Source organism: Calonectris borealis, chromosome 13, assembly GCF_964195595.1.
Source record: "Calonectris borealis chromosome 13, bCalBor7.hap1.2, whole genome shotgun sequence".
NCBI classification, from domain to species: Eukaryota; Metazoa; Chordata; class Aves; order Procellariiformes; family Procellariidae; genus Calonectris; species Calonectris borealis.
Window position 1 is genome coordinate 6563460 of NC_134324.1, and position 19557 is coordinate 6583016.

A 19557-nucleotide genomic window follows, 5' to 3' on the forward strand; every position below is an offset into this window, starting at 1 on the left:
GCATTTTTCTTCCTTTTTCCAGCTGGGTTAACAATTTTGGACATGAAGGTCTTGGACTTCTGTTGGATGTATTGGAAAAGCTTTTGGACAAGAAACAGTAAGGACTTGGATCTTTTGAAGGGGAGGGGTGGGGGAGCTTGTGAAGATTGTTTGTACTTACATTATTTTCCTTCCTTTCAAGGCAAGAAAGTATTGATAAGAAGAATCAACATAAACTTATCCAGTGCCTCAAAGCATTTATGAACAATAAAGTAAGAAGTATTTTAAATTCAGATACTTCTAGCATGATTGGTTTTTGTTGACTTCAAGATCTATGTAGCATGTTGAATCTCAGAAAAGGAAGGAAAGCTTGTATATCTGGTATCAGCTGACTCTTTGGAAATGTACATCGTAAACTTAGTGTAACTTTTTGTTGAGAGTCTTGTTCATAAACCTTCTGAATATGCATTTTGTCTTAGTTTTGTTAAATACTATCAATTTTTGGAAGTAAAATATTTCACAAACAGGATGATAGTATGGATTTAAGGTAAGTGAATTAGGAAATTAATTGCTTGTGAAATTGAAAGGAAAATATTTCTTTCTAAATTCTGATTTCAATACATGATTGTTTTCGTTAATATAATGTACTTTTCACCTGATTTTAAATTGAGTATGATTTTAATATATTTTTAGCTACATTTTTAAGTTGGTAGGTAGTGGGTAAAGGATAAAACAACTTAAACTAGACCAAAGTATCTAACTTGTTTCTAACATGGGTTACTCATGTTCACAAAGTGTGAGTACTGCTTCTAGAAGTTGATATTGAACCTGTAATTTTGCTTTATTCATAGCAAAATCTGAAGTGTCGTTATAATGATTTATTCTCCCCCACCCATAACAAATATAACTCTGCATTAAAGTTCCTTTTAACTGCTGTTACTCAGTTTAGTAAAATCTCACTTACAGAATAGCCTATCTGATGAAGTGGGAAAAGTAAATTTAAATCGTCACGTGCTTCCCCCTCTGCTATTCCTACACTTAAAATGTGACTTCAGACAATTAGATATCTGATTTACCAACTATCCTGTAGTTAATGAAAATGAAAAAGAAGAATAATGCTACTTTTAAATAAATGCCAGTGTGTAAGTGTTTTTTGATTTAGCTGTACCGAAAGTGATATAGATTATACAATAAATAAAAGAAGATAGTTGTTTCAAAAAAGAATTTCAACTTCTGTTGGTCATTGTGTAGAAGATATTATTTCGACTTGCCAGGAGGAAAAAAAAATGAAGGAATTTTTCATACTGTTGAGGTATTTCAGATATAGATAGAAAATAAAAACTGGTTTGTCTTTTGGTGGATACCTGACTTTACGAGGTACGATATCTTCCTTAGGAGCTGACTCTCTTACTTTCTTAGGAGAAAGCCTCAAATGTAAGATCAGGAAGACTGACTTGTGTCCCCAAGCAGTAATAGCCAGAAGGTTTTAGTAGAGTGTTGCCAAACTTCCTATGGGGGAGAGGGGGTGTGAGGATTCCTAAGGATCTGAAGCCCAAAGATGATGATGAGTATTCGAGGCAATTACAATCTTTTCACTGTAAGCTTTTTGTTTCTTTCAGTATGGATTGCAAAGGATTCTAGGAGATGAAAGAAGTCTCTTGCTGTTATCAAGAGCAATTGATCCAAAGCAACCACACATGATGACCGAAACAGTGAAAATACTTTCTGCTATCTGCATTGTTGGAGAGGAAAATATGTAAGAAAGATATTGAAACAAATTTTTTTTTTTTTGAATGCTCATGAGTTGTCAGTTTGGACACACGTGAGAAAACTTGTCAGTAAAACAAACGTAACCTATTAAGTCTTTACTTTCTAAATGTAGTTTAAATGAAAAGACACTTTCACGTGTTCTGATGCATTAATCCAATATTAAATCAGACAAAAGCAAATGAGCTTTTGATCTACAAACCGTGGCTTAAGTGGAGATCTGAAAGGACTATGATTGCTTGCTATAGAGAAGAGAAGACTTAATGAGCCATAACTGTTCATAAATGGCTGCTGAAAAGAGAATATATAAATTATTTCATGTGTCCCTGATGAGCGTGATCAGGAATTGTGAACTTTTAATTGCCACAAGGAAAGCTGTCAGATTTAAATACAATTTAGAACAATGTGTGTTAGCATGGCGCACTACTGAGCCTATTATGGTGGGGAGGATTGAGATTGGGACATCTTCCCTGAGGAGGGGAGATGAACTTACTGTATTTGAAAATTACTGATCTGACACCACATGTTAAGATTTTTCATTAGTTTAGAAAATAATATTAATAATATAGAAATAAATATAGTTATGGATTTTATTAAAATATCACCTCTACCTAAACATAACAAATCTGACAGGGGCAAAAAGTTTACATTTATAGCTGAAGTTTTGAGTAGTTCAAGTTATGGAGTTATGTAGCATATGTCTATGAGCTTTTTAAAATAAAGATAATCAGTTGGCAAATGTTTGCTTTAAATTATCGAGTGTCTTAGTTTACTGAAGGTTAAAAATGGCAAACTCCATGTTTTCTATGCAATAAATAGATACAAACATTTTGATTTCTGAAAAGACGATTTATTAGAATTCCCAGATGTCAAACATATCAGCTAGTACCTAGTGCACAGTCTTGCAAAGGTAGTGATTTTTCTTTTTTTTTCTTATTGGTTGTTTCTTAGCTGAATGTCACAATAATTTAGAGATCTAGTAATCTTTTTTTTTTAATTCGACATTAATCTTGTAGATATTTTAACACTTGGTTCTTGGTTTGTTTTCAACTTCATATAGATAAGTGTTGCTAAATGCATTCAGATTCTCTGTCAGTGCACTAAAGTCTTGAGTTGTGTAAATAGTGGGCTAAGTATCTTTAAAATGAGAAAGTTGACTGTGGTACGCTTTTTGACAGTTTATCTTTCTTTTAGTCTGGACAAGCTTTTAGGTGCTATAACAACTGCTGCTGAAAGGCACAATAGGGAACGTTTTTCTCAGATTGTTGAAGGACTGGAAAACCATGAATTCTTACAACTGCAGGTGGGTTTACTTTCTTTTATATGCTTCCTAATACTTCAGAAATAATCTAAAATACTAGAAGACTGTGTATTATTTTATGATCTTTAAATTATTTACCAGCAAAATCTTTCAGTGCTATTAGTCTAGTGTTCAGTAAAAGAGGAAAAATAAATAGAAATGGCCTGCTGATACTAGATTTTCTAATTGTTAATGGTGTGAAACCATGAAACTCACTTCCTTGTCCCAAAAATAGGATTAAAAAGTCTCGACCTTAATAAAAAGAGAGTAATTAGTGATATTCCTTTTCTTGGATGCCAGATATAATGCTCAGGTAATAAGTCTGTGAAAGCATTTTATTATTGTTGTCACTGCTTAATCTTCTTGACTGGGAATTTTATGTGGTTTAGTGGACCATTAAAATCCATTTCTCAGTCTGTCCTCTGAAATGTTTTAGTTATTGTTACTGGAGCCCTGAGGAAATTGGAGTTTAAGGAGTTGGAGGCAGTTCTCCCTGTATATGTTTTGGGTTTAGGGAAGAAGCATGCAAAAGTACTCCTAAGTTGCATTGCTTGTTTAAACACCCCCTTCCCCCTCGAATCTTGCCCCTCCCAAAATAAACAAAAACTCCTGTACTTATGGCTTTGAAATGGTTCCATTGAAGTAATATATTTGTAAAAAGACAGAACAAGTTTGTGTTGTGCTCTTGAAGTAAGTATTTGAGTTTAATTTAGAACCACAACTGGAATGCCTTAACTGAGCACACGCTTCAAGTATCTTACTGTTTGAAGTAGCTGTGGCAGGAACATACTTCCAGTATTGTTCACCTTTTTGTAATATTACTGAATGAAGAAATAAATAAGCATAGATCTTCTTAAAATATTTAAGAATTTCGAAGGGTTTTTTGTATTGAAATTTTCTAGGAACTGCAGTCAAAAGTTTTATTTGGCTATGAAGGATTTTGGTAACTTGATATCATTCTCGCTGGTAATGACAACTTAGGTTAAATCCTAGCCTATCTCTGGTAAATTGAATGGTTGACCTTTTTTTGAAAAATTAGTGGCACACGGACAGTGATAATTCATTAATCATTTAGTAATATGAGAAATAAATTCAGTGGGAGTAAAGCTGCTAGTTTTAGATATTTAAAGCTTGATGTCATCCAACATAGCCATTTTCTTAACACAGCCATCCTCCTACATTAAACAGAAATAAGCCACAGTCAAAACTGATCAGTGTCAAGTATATGTTTTTGTAGCTTTCACCTTCAGTATACTGGCTTTATAGTCAGCTGAAGATAGATGCATAGCTTAATGTAACTCTCTTTGCAGGGAGTGCTGAATTTTCATACCAAGTCCTGTACTGAAAAGAATTACTTCAGGAACTACAGTGTGATTGCCCTGTGGGCAGAGTGTAGTAATTTACTTTTCATGCTAACCTGTCCTTTTGAGTCCTTGTGTTATAAAATATAACACTGTTTCCTTAGGATAGGCATGCACATTTCTTCCATGTCTAAGAAATCTCTAAGATATACACGCAGCTGTGCTACTACTGCTGGGACTTTAGGCAGCAGTATATGCAGCCTCTTAAATATTCAGATATATAATAACTATGACAGATGTGGATGGGGTGTGTCCATTTTTGGCACGGGTACCTTTTGAGATTGGTAGTGTGCAGCAGGATATCACTGCTGCTTTTGTCAACAAGAACTGTGCATTCCTTAGTGTGTGTTTTGACAACTGCCCTTCATCAGCCACTGGTGCATCTCTAGGGATTATCTAGTGAGTTTTTTAAATGATTTTTTACAAAATAATAAAATAAACAGTCTTTTACGCCAGTGATCTTTACTGAGTCATGTCCTACGTCACATGTTCGTTGCCGCTTATGTGTCAGTGGATAGAGTTTTTTATTGTCTGTATACACCTGAATAGCCCAAGAGTTTTGGTTGCTATTAGAATGCAAGCTTTTTTTAATTGCTTTTTTTTGCTAACTGCAAGTGTTTGCGTAGAGACCAAGTGGCTGAATATCCTGCTAAAGGATGACTTTGACTTATTTCCTTCTCATAATACAGTATTTGTAAATTTGTATTTCAGCTACCATGGCTGAAAGATACGGAAAAGTAGAATGCAAGCAGGGCAGGTATGCCTGCACAGAAGGGATACTTTTTTGCATTATTAGATCATATGTATGTCAGCTATGTTTGTCTTAACGCTATGTTTACCATCAGTAGTTCTTGTTTCAGAGCTGATGAGTTAATGCTGTTCAATAAGTTTCTGTAAATGACATTCTCATCATCTTGATAATGCTGTCACAAAAGAATTCATTTTAAAGTTGTCTCCTTCTTCATGACTTTGTTGATTTAAAACAAACAAAAACAACCACGCAAAATTCCTGCCTGTCCCTCTTTCCCCACTCCTCCCGAAACCTCACTTATATGTCAGTAAAGGTACAGTTGCAAGACTCATTAACTTGTTTATGACAAAATCGTTCTTTACTTGTAATGTATTAGCACAAGCCATTAAGCCAGAGTCTCTTCTGGCAAAAGCAATCATAGCAGATGGCACCTCTTCTCTCTATTAATTTCAGATTGGACATGTACTTTGGCTTGTTAAGGCATGTCATAGTAGTAAAATAACAAGAATCATTCAAGCGAGCATGATGATACTACATTATCTGAAGATGCAGCTATATAAAGGGAGTACCTTTGAAAGAGTGTTTTAATAGAAATTTAAGACTCCATAAGGTGTTCCATTAAAACTAAATAGAGAATGTAATTAAAACAGGAAGGGTGCTTTTATCTGACTTTTTTCTCTGCAGCTATTGATTTTTATTTTTTTTTTTTTTCTACTCTAATGCTACTTCTATTTGCAGTTAACATCTTTTACCAAACTTGGTATTTCCCTGGAGTCCTCGTTTAGTCTCTTAACGTGGATCAGCACTTTTGGCATTATGCTATTGTCTACCTGTTTTAAAGTAAATCAATTAGAAGTGCACAGCTGTTCAATTAAAGCATTAGCCAGTATCCTGAGACTTCAGGTATTTTGCAAAAGTGCTGTGCAGGAGTAGAAAAGACAGCTGGTGATGTGAATTATTTTGTGTATGGGTGGTTTTGTTGTTTTTTTTTTTTAAATTTTCGATTACTGTAAAAATAGGTTGTTTTCAAATTGGTGAATACTGAGGAGAAAGAGAAGGAGTTGCAATGTGGAACTGTAGTGTGGGAATAACTTTCTGAAATAAAGTACGATCCTTTATGTGATACAATTTAGACATAGCAGAAGCACTCACAATATGAAAACAGAGCAGTATTTAATGTTGCTTAAATTAACCAAAGTGTTGCATGTGTGCCACATAATAAATCATATCCATCTCTTGACATTTCGTCAATTAAACTGAAATAGTCAAAGACAGTATTTATTTTCATTCTATACACACTAAAAGTTTTTGCCTATATTTCTGATAACAGGTAGCATGTATGCAGCTCATCAACGCCCTTGTTACATCTCCAGAAGATCTTGATTTCAGGATACACTTGAGAAATGAGTTTTCACGTTGTGGCCTGAAGAAAATATTGCCTGTAAGTCATTTGTATATAGGAGTTCATCGCAGTCAACTATTTGTGAACATTGAAGATAACCAAATTGTTTTACTGAGAGTAGAAGATGTGAAAGAATGGGGGTGGGGAAGGTCAGACCTGGAAAGGACTATGAATCCAAATCTGCTTTCTTTGTGCATAGTTGCAAATTTAGGCATGAGCTGTGTAAACCAGAATGGTAGTGGAAACAAGTGAATATATTAGAAATTAAATTCGGGTAGTCAAATTTAGCATAATGAGCTCAAAGCACATGCAGCAAATGTGAGTCTAGCTGTGGAACCAATCTTGGATTAACTTTCTTTGTATATGCTGTTCCTGTTGTTTGCTGTGAAATCTGTTTTTCTCTAATCTGTTTTCTGAAAATGCATTTGGAGTTTTTAAGGAAAAATCAAATCAACTCCTTCATTCTTTTTGAGACTGCATGTCTTCATGCAGCTGCACAGAACTATGCCTTTATGGGTAGTTGTGTATGAATATTTGTGACTTACAGGTAGATTTATAGCTCTTAACCAAGAAACCATTCTGATGCTTACATCAAGGAGATGTATAATTAAGCTACTCAGCAGTTTCTCTCAAAAGACGAGAGAAATTAAAGAGTACCCGCTTATATTTGTCTGAAAGAGAATTTATACTGCTGTAACTTTAAAGATATGACGTTTTGAATCATCAGCACTTGTCAGGAATAAAAACCTTCAGTTTTTAGCACATTCAGCTTTGAAACTGTTATTGATGTGTGTATGTTAATTTTTCTTAGGGTATGTGTTTAGGTTTTATATCATGTAGATACATTAATGTGATCTGCTGTCTTTATTTGCTGTAGAACATCTGAAAGCCTGAAGAAGTTTTAGGTTTTTTTTTAATCCACTGAAAGTTAGTTTACACAATGAATAAATGCTTAAAAACTTTAAGAATTGGGGTTGGGTTAGGTGGCAAATAAACTGAGTTGTAATAAATCATGATAGAAAAGTTTGTAGAGTGTACTGACATACAGAGACATGAGTTTAAAAGCAATTAATATTTAGTGATAACAATCTTTTCTAAAAATGTTGAACGGCTATTGTGTTGAAATTCTGTCTCTACTGAAGTTAACATTTCATGTAAGCTGTAATATCAACTAAAACAGTCAATACCATCTTGCTGTTTGTTTATCTGTAAGGTATTACAACATACACATTGAACTTGAATCATTAATTCTGCGGGGAATGAATGTTGAAGGTAGAGGAGGTTTTTTTGCATTAGAAAGCAACTTTCTTAATGGTAAACATCTTAAGAAGACTTCATGCTCATATCAGTACTTAGGGGTAAATTTTCAAGAAACTTACAAATGAGAGTTTCTTGAACAAAAAAACAATCAGGAGGAGGATCCATACTTCTCTCTCTTAATCTGTCCAGATTCACAGTAGCCTTCTCTGGTTTTCAAACATTAGAATTGGTATGAGTTTCTACTTTGTTTTGGGAACATATACGGTTGCCATTCAGTTTGTGCACATCCAGTTATGACAATTCCAGGCCAATTTTCATTTAAAGCATGGAGTGCATTCACACTAACGGCTTTTGAACTAGTTCCCTTTTTTGTGATTTGCCTAGTAGGAAGCTAAACTTGGTTCTTAAGTGTATGAGAGAAATTGCTTGTATTTCTTTCAAGAAAAACAAATTTTCCCCTGCTCCAAGTACTAATTTTTGTTTTGGTTTTTTAATTCTTTATTTCTCTTGTAATTATTTCTAAATGTACTATGGATGTTTTTGTGCTATGATCTAGATTAACTTAATAATAGAAGTTGTAAGCATATCTTCTTTACACTTCTTCAGGCTTCTGAAGTTCACTTACATTAATGTTTTGAAATATCCTTATGCTTTTTTTTAAAGAAACTCTGACATTAACAAGCATAAACTGCTGACTATGTCTCATTAAGAGAACTCAACTCCATTAGAAGGCTTCATGTTTGTTCTGCAGCCCATACCTGCTGTATTTGCTGATATTTTGCCTTAAATGTTCTCAGCTGTGCAATTATAATAAAAACCCCAGGCACTGAGTTACAGCTTATTCCTGTTCCAAAGGTTAATGTCTTGTATTTTGTCATGATGTAACTTTTGAAGGGGGGGAATTATTGCTTTAAAAAAGGGAAAATTAAGATATACTATGCCTTGAAAAATAGGGCTTGAAAGATAAGGATAATGAAGAGCTTGATATTCAGCTGAAAGTGTTTGATGAGAACAAAGAAGAAGACTTAATTGAACTGTCACATCGTCTCAATGATATCAGAGCTGAAATGGAATATCCTTTATAGAAATGGTGTTAGAACTTGTTGCATTGTTTAATAACTTTATTAAATGCAAGTTAGAATGCTCTATGTGCAGTTTATTTGTCACAGTTGTGTATCTTACCAGGGACTTTCTCAAGCAGATTTCTTTCCACTTTTTTTTTGTTAAAGATTTATTTAGAAAATTAGTACTTAAATTTGCATGTCAAATATAAGTCATTGGGAACTGAATGAATTTTTCATAAATAACATTTACTAAGCTAAACTCTGGCTTGTAATACATGAAGATACAAAATTACACCCGTGCAAGATTATAAGTTTGAGTTTTGGTAACTAAGTTGGAACAAAATTTCTAGTAGGTTCTGAACTACTTAAGATGCATGCCTTCTCTAGTTGTGAAGAAGCAGTAAATTTAAAGTTACCTTGGTTGCTTGCAGTTTTTAAAAGAGTAGTAGCTGCGACTTAAGAAGCAGAGGAAGGTAGATAAAATCAATGAGAGGAATATAATATCATTAACAAGTTATGTTGTTGCATTACAGAACAGGTAATTACAGGTAACTCTTCTTTAAGAAACTAAAACGATGGACTAGTGTGTATTTACCAGTAGCCTGGCTCACTTCAGAATGAAAAGGAAAGCTTTGTGTGAAATATGTTTACAGGATTCTGTGATAAGAAGTATGTAGTATGATTTTTCTGAGTCGTAAAGAAACATGTCTTAATTGTTGAACAGGGGACAGAGTTTCCGTGGATAATCTTAGTGGAAAAAGGATATTTGCTAATAAGGATAGTAGTTCAGAGTGTTGAAAAGTTTTACTTGAACGATATGAACAACATCTAGGGAACTGGGTTTGGGGTGGGGTGGGGTGGGTGTTTGGTTGTGTAGTGGGGTTTTTTTGGTTGTTTTTTGTTTGTTTGTTTTTTAAGTCCTTGTATTTCCTTAACAATGTTTGCACTGATGTGAATGAAGTATTTCATCTGCTGTATAATATGTTGAAAGATACATCTTCTGAAAATTACTTCTTGTCAATTCTCCAACATTTCCTTCTCATCAGAAGTGATTACTATGTCCGGTAAGTGTCAGCTGTCAGGTTTTATTTTTGGAGGGGGTAGGGGGAAGAATAGAAGTCAAGACCCTGGTAAGAATGGAATGAAGACCTCAGAAACTGAGTAGCTCGTAATCATGCATGAATAGTTGCTGGTTAACTGGTGTGTTATTTGTCTTTCGACTCAATGTTAATATTGAAAAGATCTTGTTAAATAGAATAATACTTATTTCAAAGACTTGAACCTTATTCTAACACCCTCATCCCAAAATCTTTTAACTTGTTGAGCACTTTTTCCTTTATTCAAGTTTGATAGCTTCATGACTTCAAAGAACTTAGTTGTATAACTATAATTGAAAATACTTCCACAGTGCTTATATCTTGTCTTTTCAATGTAAGCTTCTCTTATGTGCACCTCATAATGTCTTAGCAGTGTCAAAGTACCACGTACAAAATCTTGTTAAGAAGGTTTTTTTTTAGTTGTAAAGAGATGATAAAACCAATTGATATGCAAGATGATAAAATTAAGAAGTAAATATAACCTGAGAAATCTTCAATTTTTATAGTTTTTCTTTTAAATTTGAAAGTTTGGAATATCATCAGTTTAGGTTTGAGGGTTTCCTACTTTGGGAGCTCAACAGTATGTGAAATTGAGATGTAATACCTTGCACTCATAATAACTAATAATTTTGAGCACAGAATCCCCTCATCTTAGAGGTACCTAATGTTGTTGTGAAGAGATGTATATCAAGCAATTAAGTTAATAATTAACTCATTTTCTAAGTAATTGAATACTGGTGTTTTTGCCAGTGATGGAATTCACTGTGGTGAGAATGTGCTAAATAATTCTTGCAGCATATATTGAAAATACTAAAGATGATGTTTGTTTTGTTGATTATTGTCTGGCAAAGGATAAAATGAAAAGTGCATAATATTTTGTGGAGTCCTGAATTTCAGATATCCTTCTGAGAAACTGATAACAGTGCTTCATTAGCCAAAGTACAAATAAGACTTTTAACTTGATCCTTTTACTGGAAATTGTATAATTCCTATATTAGGAGTTAAAGTTGCCCCTTTTTTCCCCCTCCATGGTGCATAAATGATTGTTCATGTTCTTATTATCTTGTAAAATCTTTTCTTTGTTAGACCTCAGTATTACAAGATAATAGAAGAATGCGTATCACAGATAGTATTGCACTGCAGTGGCATGGACCCGGATTTTAAATGTAGAGGAAGAATGGATGTGGATTTTACTCATCTTATTGGTTTGTATACTATACTTTTTGTATACTATAAGCAATTTTACCTTGCTTTACTGAAGTGCACGTTTTTCTTTGTATGCTTCTGTCTAAACTTAAATTGACTGTGTGGTATTTTATTTAAATTCTAGATGCATGTGTGGACAAAGCTAAAGTAGAAGAGAGTGAAAAGAAAGCAGCAGAATTTTCTAGAAAGGTAAGTCCTAATCATCACTCTTTTAAAGGTACAGAACAGAAGCCTGACAGGAGCACAGTAGGCTTGTTTCTCAGTAGAAGCTTAGTGGAAACAGGGAAATAGTGTATCTCAGGCAGGATGTTCTTTCACACTTAAGAGCTTTGTGGGTTTTGGGTTTGTGTGTGTATGTGTATGCGTGGCTCAGATTCAACTTACTTGGAATTCAAAAGCAGATGAGTAGTATTAGCTGTATGTATCGTCGGTTGTATTCCTCTGCTGTAGATAACTGATGGGAAAAATTCCGCTTGTTGCTATTTTGTCCTGAAATACTTAGTCAAAGTTAAATACATAAAGTGCAGGTATATGCTTAAAAAAAAAATATATGGGGGAAAAGGTTCATAACTCTTCATCTAGTTTTGTTTAAGAACCTGAAGAAACTTATTGAAAAGCAGTGTCATTCAATGTTTGAAAAAGCATCGGCTCTTTAGGCACAGAGATGCTAACATTAAAATACTGTTTTATTTCCTTATAATGCCCATGATAAGTTATTACATTATGAGAGAGAGTAATTTATTTCCTCATTATTCACATTTAGGAATCTTGCAGTGCATTTTAGAACCTGTTTTGGTAACAGTTTTATTCTTCTGTTCCAGTTCTCTTTTATTGGGAACTTGATAACTAAGTCCTATTTCGGTCATGGGCAGTTTTCATTTATTACTAGATACAGGAGGGGTTAGACATTTAAAATGTTTTCTGTAGGAAGAATTGCGCTCAGTATATTTCTTGTAATAAAATTTTTGGGGAGTATTTCTAAAGAAATTGACCTTATCCTTCTGCTTTATCACTATTGGTGTTTGTGCTGAAAATATCTTGATACAACATGTTTTCTGAAGTGACTTAAATCCCTGTTTCCTAGATTATGTTAATGCATAATTTGTTAATCTTGGATCGTTGCATCCTATCTATGGGTATGAAATGCTGAATGTACTGTATTAGCTGCAATAGTACTAAAGTTCATATACCATGTTGTCGTTTATTAAAAACATTCAAAATTTTGATCTTTGCTGGCCTGGTCTAAGAAGCCTTTGGCAAGCCAAAAGGCAATACATGTTATTGCACATGATGATTACAAATTTCAAATGAAGGTTTGAGTGAAGTCATTAGCTTTTCTCTCTTCAATGTTAAATGTGGATGCATTTTTAATGGGAATTGTGGTGTCTGGAGCTTTATAGAAAGCAGATTGTTGTGATGCTTCCCTAGCAGAGTTATTTATCATAATGTACTTTGTTAGTGGCAGTCAACACATGTTCTTCCTAGTGATAAGTTGTTTTGTCCTGTGGAAGAATGAATAACAGAAGCTTTTAAAGATGCTAATAATCTCTTACGCCTACCAAACAATATCAGGATGAAAATATACAGCAAATTTCCCACAATCATGTTGTAAATTGGACTTCCGTTTTATATGGGAACATCAAGACTAAGGGATCACTAACTTTTTTGGATACCTCCTTTCTTACATTACTTTATGGATGATACTGCTGAAGCTGCACACATATCTCTTCAGATCTAAGCTCGCTACATGAAGTGTATACTTGAGTTTTGAGAAGTCTGCAATGTTCTGTTGGGCGGGGAAAAAAACCTGTTGAACTTACAGCTGTACTAAGTAGCTGGATCTGAGTGGTTCTGTGTCATGACTTAGTAATGGAAGAAATTATGTGGTACTAGAAGAATACATACTGGAAATTTTTTTTTTTTAAAAAGTTAAAAGTGCATCTATTGCTGTAGTTGTGATATTGTTCAAAGAATTTCTGAAAGTATAATAACTAGTGTGGACATAAATGGACAAACACTTCTGTGTTGGTTAATCATTACAGTTTGATGAAGAGTTCACAGCTCGACAAGAGGCACAATCGGAGCTTCAGAAACGAGAAGAGAAAATCAAAGAACTTGAAACAGAAATCAAACAGCTACGAACCCAGGTAATAAAACTAATCACAGTAAGTTCCACAGTTGAATTTTATTTTATTCTATTTTTATTTTAAGAATTGAAAAGAAATTGCCTAGGAGTGTATTGTCTCTATGGAGTTTGAAATGTATGTTATAGTTGTATTGATTTGTTTTTAAGCCAGTGTAAACTACTAAGGATGGTTAATGGAGGTAACATTTTTTTCAAATAGTATATTCAACATCTGTCACAGAAATTTGCTTTATTGAGGAAAAAAATTCCTTAGGCTATGAAAAGTTTAAATCCAGCCTGAGATTTTTTTCTCCAAGTACTTGTTTATGCTTTAATATTACTACTTCTGTATGTTTTGCAGAAAGCGTTTGTTTCAGACGGCTTTATACTTGAATTGCAAAGGTGGAAGTCATGATAGCTGTGTGTGCACAATATACATACCTTTCAGCATGTGCATGCAACTGATAATTTTTTTTTGAACTCTGGATATCAGACTGTAGCCATTTCTAAAATGAATATTACACTAGCTTTATACAGTCTCATAGGTAAATAGAACAAAAAATGCAAGACCTGATGGAAGTGGAAGATGATACTTAATTTCAGCAAAGCTGATTTTACTTGCATTCATTACCTCATGAATTCTGCTCACAAGCACCAAAACTCTATCTCCAAGTGATCTGTCCCAGATCACTAGTGAAGCAGAGAGGACAAGAACTGCTGCCTGTTGAGCGCTCACAATATCTCTTGGGTTTCTTTTGTTTAATGACAATAAATCGGGTTTTAGGCAGGTCTTTTGTACCCTTTAGGAACGAACAGATACTGTGGTTTGATCTTTTTGCCTCCTCAGCCTGGCTTATTTCCTAGTCCTTCAATGCTAGGCAAGGTCTGCGTTGTGGATATCTTAATGCCTATGGTCTCACTTTCTATTTGGATAATAAGAGGAACAATAGCATGTGATGTGCTATAACCTGGTTGCCATCATCCTACTTTAAGGATGCTGGTCTTCTGCTAGTAAGTTGTCTGTGCTATAGCCTTATCAGAGCACTGGCTTTCTCATCTTAATGTAAGCACGTTACATTGCATTTAACAGTTGGATTGCTGTTCATTTTATCCTTTGCTATCAATACAAGTAATTTGTGTAACCTGTAGTGTCTTATGGTTTGTTATTCTGTTTTCATACACAGACACTTTTGTTCATTCTTACCAATTTTAATGTTTGTTTCAAATATCTACAAGACAATGTTACACTGAAATTTGACAGTCTGTTTTAATGAGTTCTCCACCAATTGTTGCATTACAACTTCTGCAGTAGTTTGTGGGCCAAAGAAATACATGCCTTGTGCAAAGCCAAAACTTTATTTTTAGTCTAATTAATTATTAATCCTGTTATGTTGATACTAACACAAATCAGATTATCCAGATATTACAGCTCATTCACAATAATGGTACAATTAAAAGTGATACACATCAACTTTCTAGTATCTATGCCTTTTTTTCTCTAGTGTTATGCTCCCCATACAATATATTGTGGCATTTATTTTTAGATGCACTCAAATTTTTCTCAGCTTTTTTTTTTTAACAAACTCTTGCTTCCTTTAAACTAGAAACCGTAAATAATTGCGTAGGGAAATAGTATGCAAATCAGATTAAATGAACAGCCTATATTGCATAATAATTTTGTAATAAAACATTAGTTAGTAGAGGAAATGGAATATGAGCTCGTATGGAGGTTTGTGCTTAGCTCCTGGTGCTGCTTTTTAACAGATAGTTTTAAAGGACAGGTATCTGTGAGGAATTCGTACTAGGCTAGGATCATGTTATCACTACAGAAACCTCTCTGATGGTTTAACATGCTGCTGTTTCTCTTCATTGTTCCTTTTAAAACTTACTGGAATGGATATTGCAATTGCTCCTTCTTCCTATCACCAGAGAAACAACTGCAGACAGATTTAAAAGAAAGCATGATTTTTTTTTTTTTATCCCCCTCCTCCCCCCGCAAGATGTCAGGATAGTTATGAACAACTGTGGGCCCATAACCTCTTGCACTGCACTAGCTGCTTCAGTGATTTCTATGAAAAATTTTCCACCAGCAGATTAGTGTTGTTAAAATTCAGCATGGTTATTACAATCTCTGATGCCCCAGCTTGCCAGGATATCCTAAGTGGGATAAATGTTTTGAGCATTGGTAAGAAATAAAATGCTGTTCTGTTCACTTAAATGTTACTGCTACTATTAAATTTTCTTTAAAATGGAAACAATTTGTTTTTATAAAAATGCTAGGTTATTCAGTTTACTTGGCAGTTTTATGGTACATGGTATAATCCATTGTTATTGCTTCTCATTTAAATAGGAGAATGGTTGCATTTCTCACTTTATTGAGGTACAGTTGACTACAAGACATGCTAATTGATTCAACTTTGTATTAAACCTCCTTCCCACCCCCGATGAAAAGAATTCCTCTTTAATATTTCAGGGTCCAGGCCTGACAGGTCAACTGACAGAAGTAGCACCGTTACCTCCAGCCCTATCAAGTGAGAATGTGCCACCATCTCCAGCACCTCCGCTACCTGGTGGAGCAATACCTCCTCCGCCGCCACCGCCTCCGCTACCTGGTGGAGCAATACCTCCTCCACCACCTCCGCTACCTGGTGGAGCAGCACCTCCTCCACCACCTCCGCTACCTGGTGGAGCAATACCACCTCCTCCTCCGCCACCACCTCCGCTACCTGGTGGAGCAATACCTCCGCCGCCGCCTCCGCTGCCTGGTGGAGCAGCACCACCTCCTCCTCCTCCACCGCCTCCGCTGCCTGGTGGAGCAGCACCTCCTCCACCGCCTCCGCTGCCTGGTGGAGCAGCACCTCCTCCACCGCCTCCGCTGCCTGGTGGAGCAGCACCTCCTCCACCGCCTCCGCTGCCTGGTGGAGCAGCACCTCCTCCACCGCCTCCGCTGCCTGGTGGAGCAGCACCTCCTCCTCCACCACTGCCTTTTGGTGGGCCTCCAATGCCACCAGCTCTTGGAGGTGTTCCTTTTGCTCCCTTTCTGGTGACACCAGCGTTACCACATGGAATGAAGGAGAAGAAAAAGTATAAGCTGGAAGTCACAATGAAGAGAATCAACTGGTCAAAGGTATTACAATGTTTGTTTTTATTCCCAGTGATAAAAAGTAGCTTTTGAGGAAGAAGGAGGTAATGTGCTAGGGTTTACATTAGATTGTTAATAGTACTCATGAAGTTTGGGGAATTCATTCTTTATCCAAAACATTTTTGATGCAGTGTTTGTGATTGAATTGGAATTGGTTTTCAAAGACATCTTATGCTATGGGGTAAGCTCCAAGTGTTTAATTCTGCCAGGAGCCCATAACACCCTTTATTCTGGGGATATCTGTAGCTAACAGCTCTCAAAATTTTGGCTGATTTTGTATAGAGTTAAGTTCTACATGTTTTCAGCTGTAATTGATATTTGACTTGCCAAGTGAGCACTTCAAAGGTAAAATGTCTTGTTTTAAGCAGGTTTAAGTAATCAAACAATTAAAATGTTTACTTTATAAATCATATTACTACTTTTTTCAGCAAAAAATTGATTTAGTTAAAGGATTGCTGGGTTTTAGGACAGAGGAAATGAATCTTAAAATAGATAATTGGGTGGAAAACTGTTGGGAAGACTGCCATTTAGGAACTTTGACAATCTAGCAGTTGACAGAAAGACGGATCTGGAGTCAAGGGATAACTACAGCTGTTTGCTTAATTGAAGTAGCTGTGGCTGAATAACGAGAAAGGAGATGTATTAAGAGGTTTTACTTGAGTCTCTAGGTATGAAATGCAGTAAAATGACGTGGTGTGAATGGGTACATGGAATTTTGAAAGACAATGCAAAGCAGAACTCTGATTTTAGTTTTGTCTTCTCTGGGTTAAGCAAGCTGTTTGAGCCATAAATTATGTGGTTTATGATTTTTTTTCTTTTTTACTTGCTTTTTTGACGACAGATTAAAAGTGGATCAGGCTTTCAGAAACTGTAATTTTAGCTTTGATATCTTCTCGACAGAACAGTGCATGATTGGTTTGGTTCTGCCTTCTATGAATTTCTTTTAAAAATGAAGTATGAGTGAAACGACTATGGTGGCAATTTATTGGGTTATGTAGTTTCATTTTAAAAGCCTTGCATGAAACTTAAAAACTTGACCAGCTTAAAAAGAGAAGGGTGGGAAGGCATTGGCGAAAGAATTTTTCCTAATTAAAAGAAATAACTCTATATTTACCATGATAGTAAGTATACAGACTTGAACTACTAAAATTTTCTGTTTAAAGGCAGGTGTCCTGACATGAGGTTAAGAATTATTTTAAGATTAATACTCTGAATAAATACAGTAATTTGCTATAAATTAAAGCACCTAATTAAGAAATGAAACCAATTATTTTGTGTTCACATTTCTTGTGATATGTTCTGGAAGTTTGAAAGGAAATTTGGCTTTCACTGCCTTACCTGCCTGTAAATGATAGTTGTACTACAAAACACACTTTAACAGTGGTTTTTGGTTTTTTTTTTTTCTGAGAAAGGCAGGTGTTTACCCTGTTAAGACAGTTGCAAAACTTATCACAAGGTTCTAAAGGCAATGGTGTTATTAAATGCCAGGTTTTTTTGTAAGCATTGAAGAAATTTTTAGTGGAGTGAATTTTTAGCTATCTAGTTTTGTGTAAAATTATTACTGCATTTGATTTAGCAGGTTTAATATTAAACCACATACTGGTGGTTTAGTATTAAACTTGAGTTAAAGTCATGGCTGTATTAGAGTTGTGAAGCTGATGTTCCTCCCCTCTCCTTTACTTTACAAATATAGTTGATACTGTATACTGTAACGAATTTTTAAATGAGATTCTTGTTGACAGAACTTTGTGTTTGATGTTTGGCAGACCGGGAAGCTAACTTACTTCCAATACAAAATTCTTTTTTAAAAGTTTGTGGGTTGCACATTGCTGAGCGAGAGATTTCTTTCCATGAGAGCTTTCAGAGAATGTGTGCTGAGCTCAGTGGGTTTATGTGAGGACAGCAGGAGATGGCAGTAGGTAACTGCTGTGTTTTCTTCCTCTTTTGGCCCTGTCATGAGGGCAGGTCTGAGAGGACATCTGTGACTCCTCTGAGGTGTGTGGAGTATGATCGGTGGGTTAATGCTCACTGAATTTCATAGTTCTGCAGAGAGTTTATTGTATTGTTGGTCCATCAAAGCAGAGTGAAAAACTGTGATGACCCAAATGAAAAGATGGGGCACCGTTCTTTTAGCTGCAGTGAACATGGATTGTGGCTTTGCATTAAGTTGTGTACATATATCCAAACCATTAGGAATAGTTTTAAAGCAGTTTTCAAACATAGATAACAGCATGCTATTTTATGTACAAACTTTCTAAGTTTGTGATGTCTAATGTAGTTGTAAGTTCAGAGAATGCTGGTATCTCTGCTATAATGGTATTTGTAGGTTATTAATCTGAGATGTTTATTGGTTGTTTCAAATTAGTAATGTGCTAGGGCAGGCTTATGGCCACTGGGAGGAGCTATGGGACTGCTCAAGTGAAATGTTTGGGCACCATTAACTTCCAATGAATGTGAGCTTGTGCACAATCTTAACATGGTTATATTTAATAAAATTTCATTTTTTAAAACATCTTAAAATATAAACATTTACTTGAGCAGTAAACTGCAAGCACAATCTCTGATTTGCAAACCAACCTGTAAAAGCAGTTACTAGTTATTACTTGCCTCTCAATATAATTGGTCACTTTGTGACAAGAGAAGTTATACAAGTATCTAGGTGTGTGTTTGCATACATGTTGCTTTAAAATCCCCTTTTGATCAGTATAGCCACTGTTCCTTCCATATAAAGGAAATAAATTTGGGCTACTAAATAATTGCATCTATCGAGACCAAACCATCACATCTTAATGGCAGTTTGTTGTGGGTAGTTTTTTAGTGGTATAAAACGTGATAGATGTATTGAGGTTTGCTGTAGGAAAAAATACATAGATCACCAAATAATCAAGGCAAATCGAAGGAGGACCTTTATATATTGCATGCTACCTGGTTTGAGCTCTAGATTGGACTTCAGTGTAGTTTGACTGGATATCTGCTAGTTACTTGTCAAGGTACTAAATCTTTGTACTACCAGCTAGTGTCTGACACTTTCCTTGAAAACCATATTCTATCTCAATAGTGTGTTGGTACCAAGAACTTAGTAAAATCAAATTGTTGATGAAAG

The 19557-nt window shown here is 35.1% G+C and overlaps 1 protein-coding gene across 11 annotated transcripts in view; it reads left to right on the forward strand.

The window, feature by feature from the left end:
* DIAPH2 (diaphanous related formin 2) overlaps positions 1-19557 on the forward strand; it is a 251755-nt gene that overhangs the window by 34555 nt on the left and 197643 nt on the right. For all 11 annotated transcript variants that reach the window (XM_075161966.1, XM_075161969.1, XM_075161962.1 and 8 more), the window contains 11 exons: positions 23-97; positions 182-251; positions 1599-1735; positions 2941-3049; positions 6489-6599; positions 8774-8892; positions 9832-9948; positions 11068-11186; positions 11312-11376; positions 13230-13334; positions 15786-16439. In XM_075161966.1, coding sequence (XP_075018067.1) covers positions 23-97; positions 182-251; positions 1599-1735; positions 2941-3049; positions 6489-6599; positions 8774-8892; positions 9832-9948; positions 11068-11186; positions 11312-11376; positions 13230-13334; positions 15786-16439 — 1681 coding nt within the window. The remainder of the gene's footprint in view (positions 1-22; positions 98-181; positions 252-1598; positions 1736-2940; positions 3050-6488; positions 6600-8773; positions 8893-9831; positions 9949-11067; positions 11187-11311; positions 11377-13229; positions 13335-15785; positions 16440-19557) is intronic.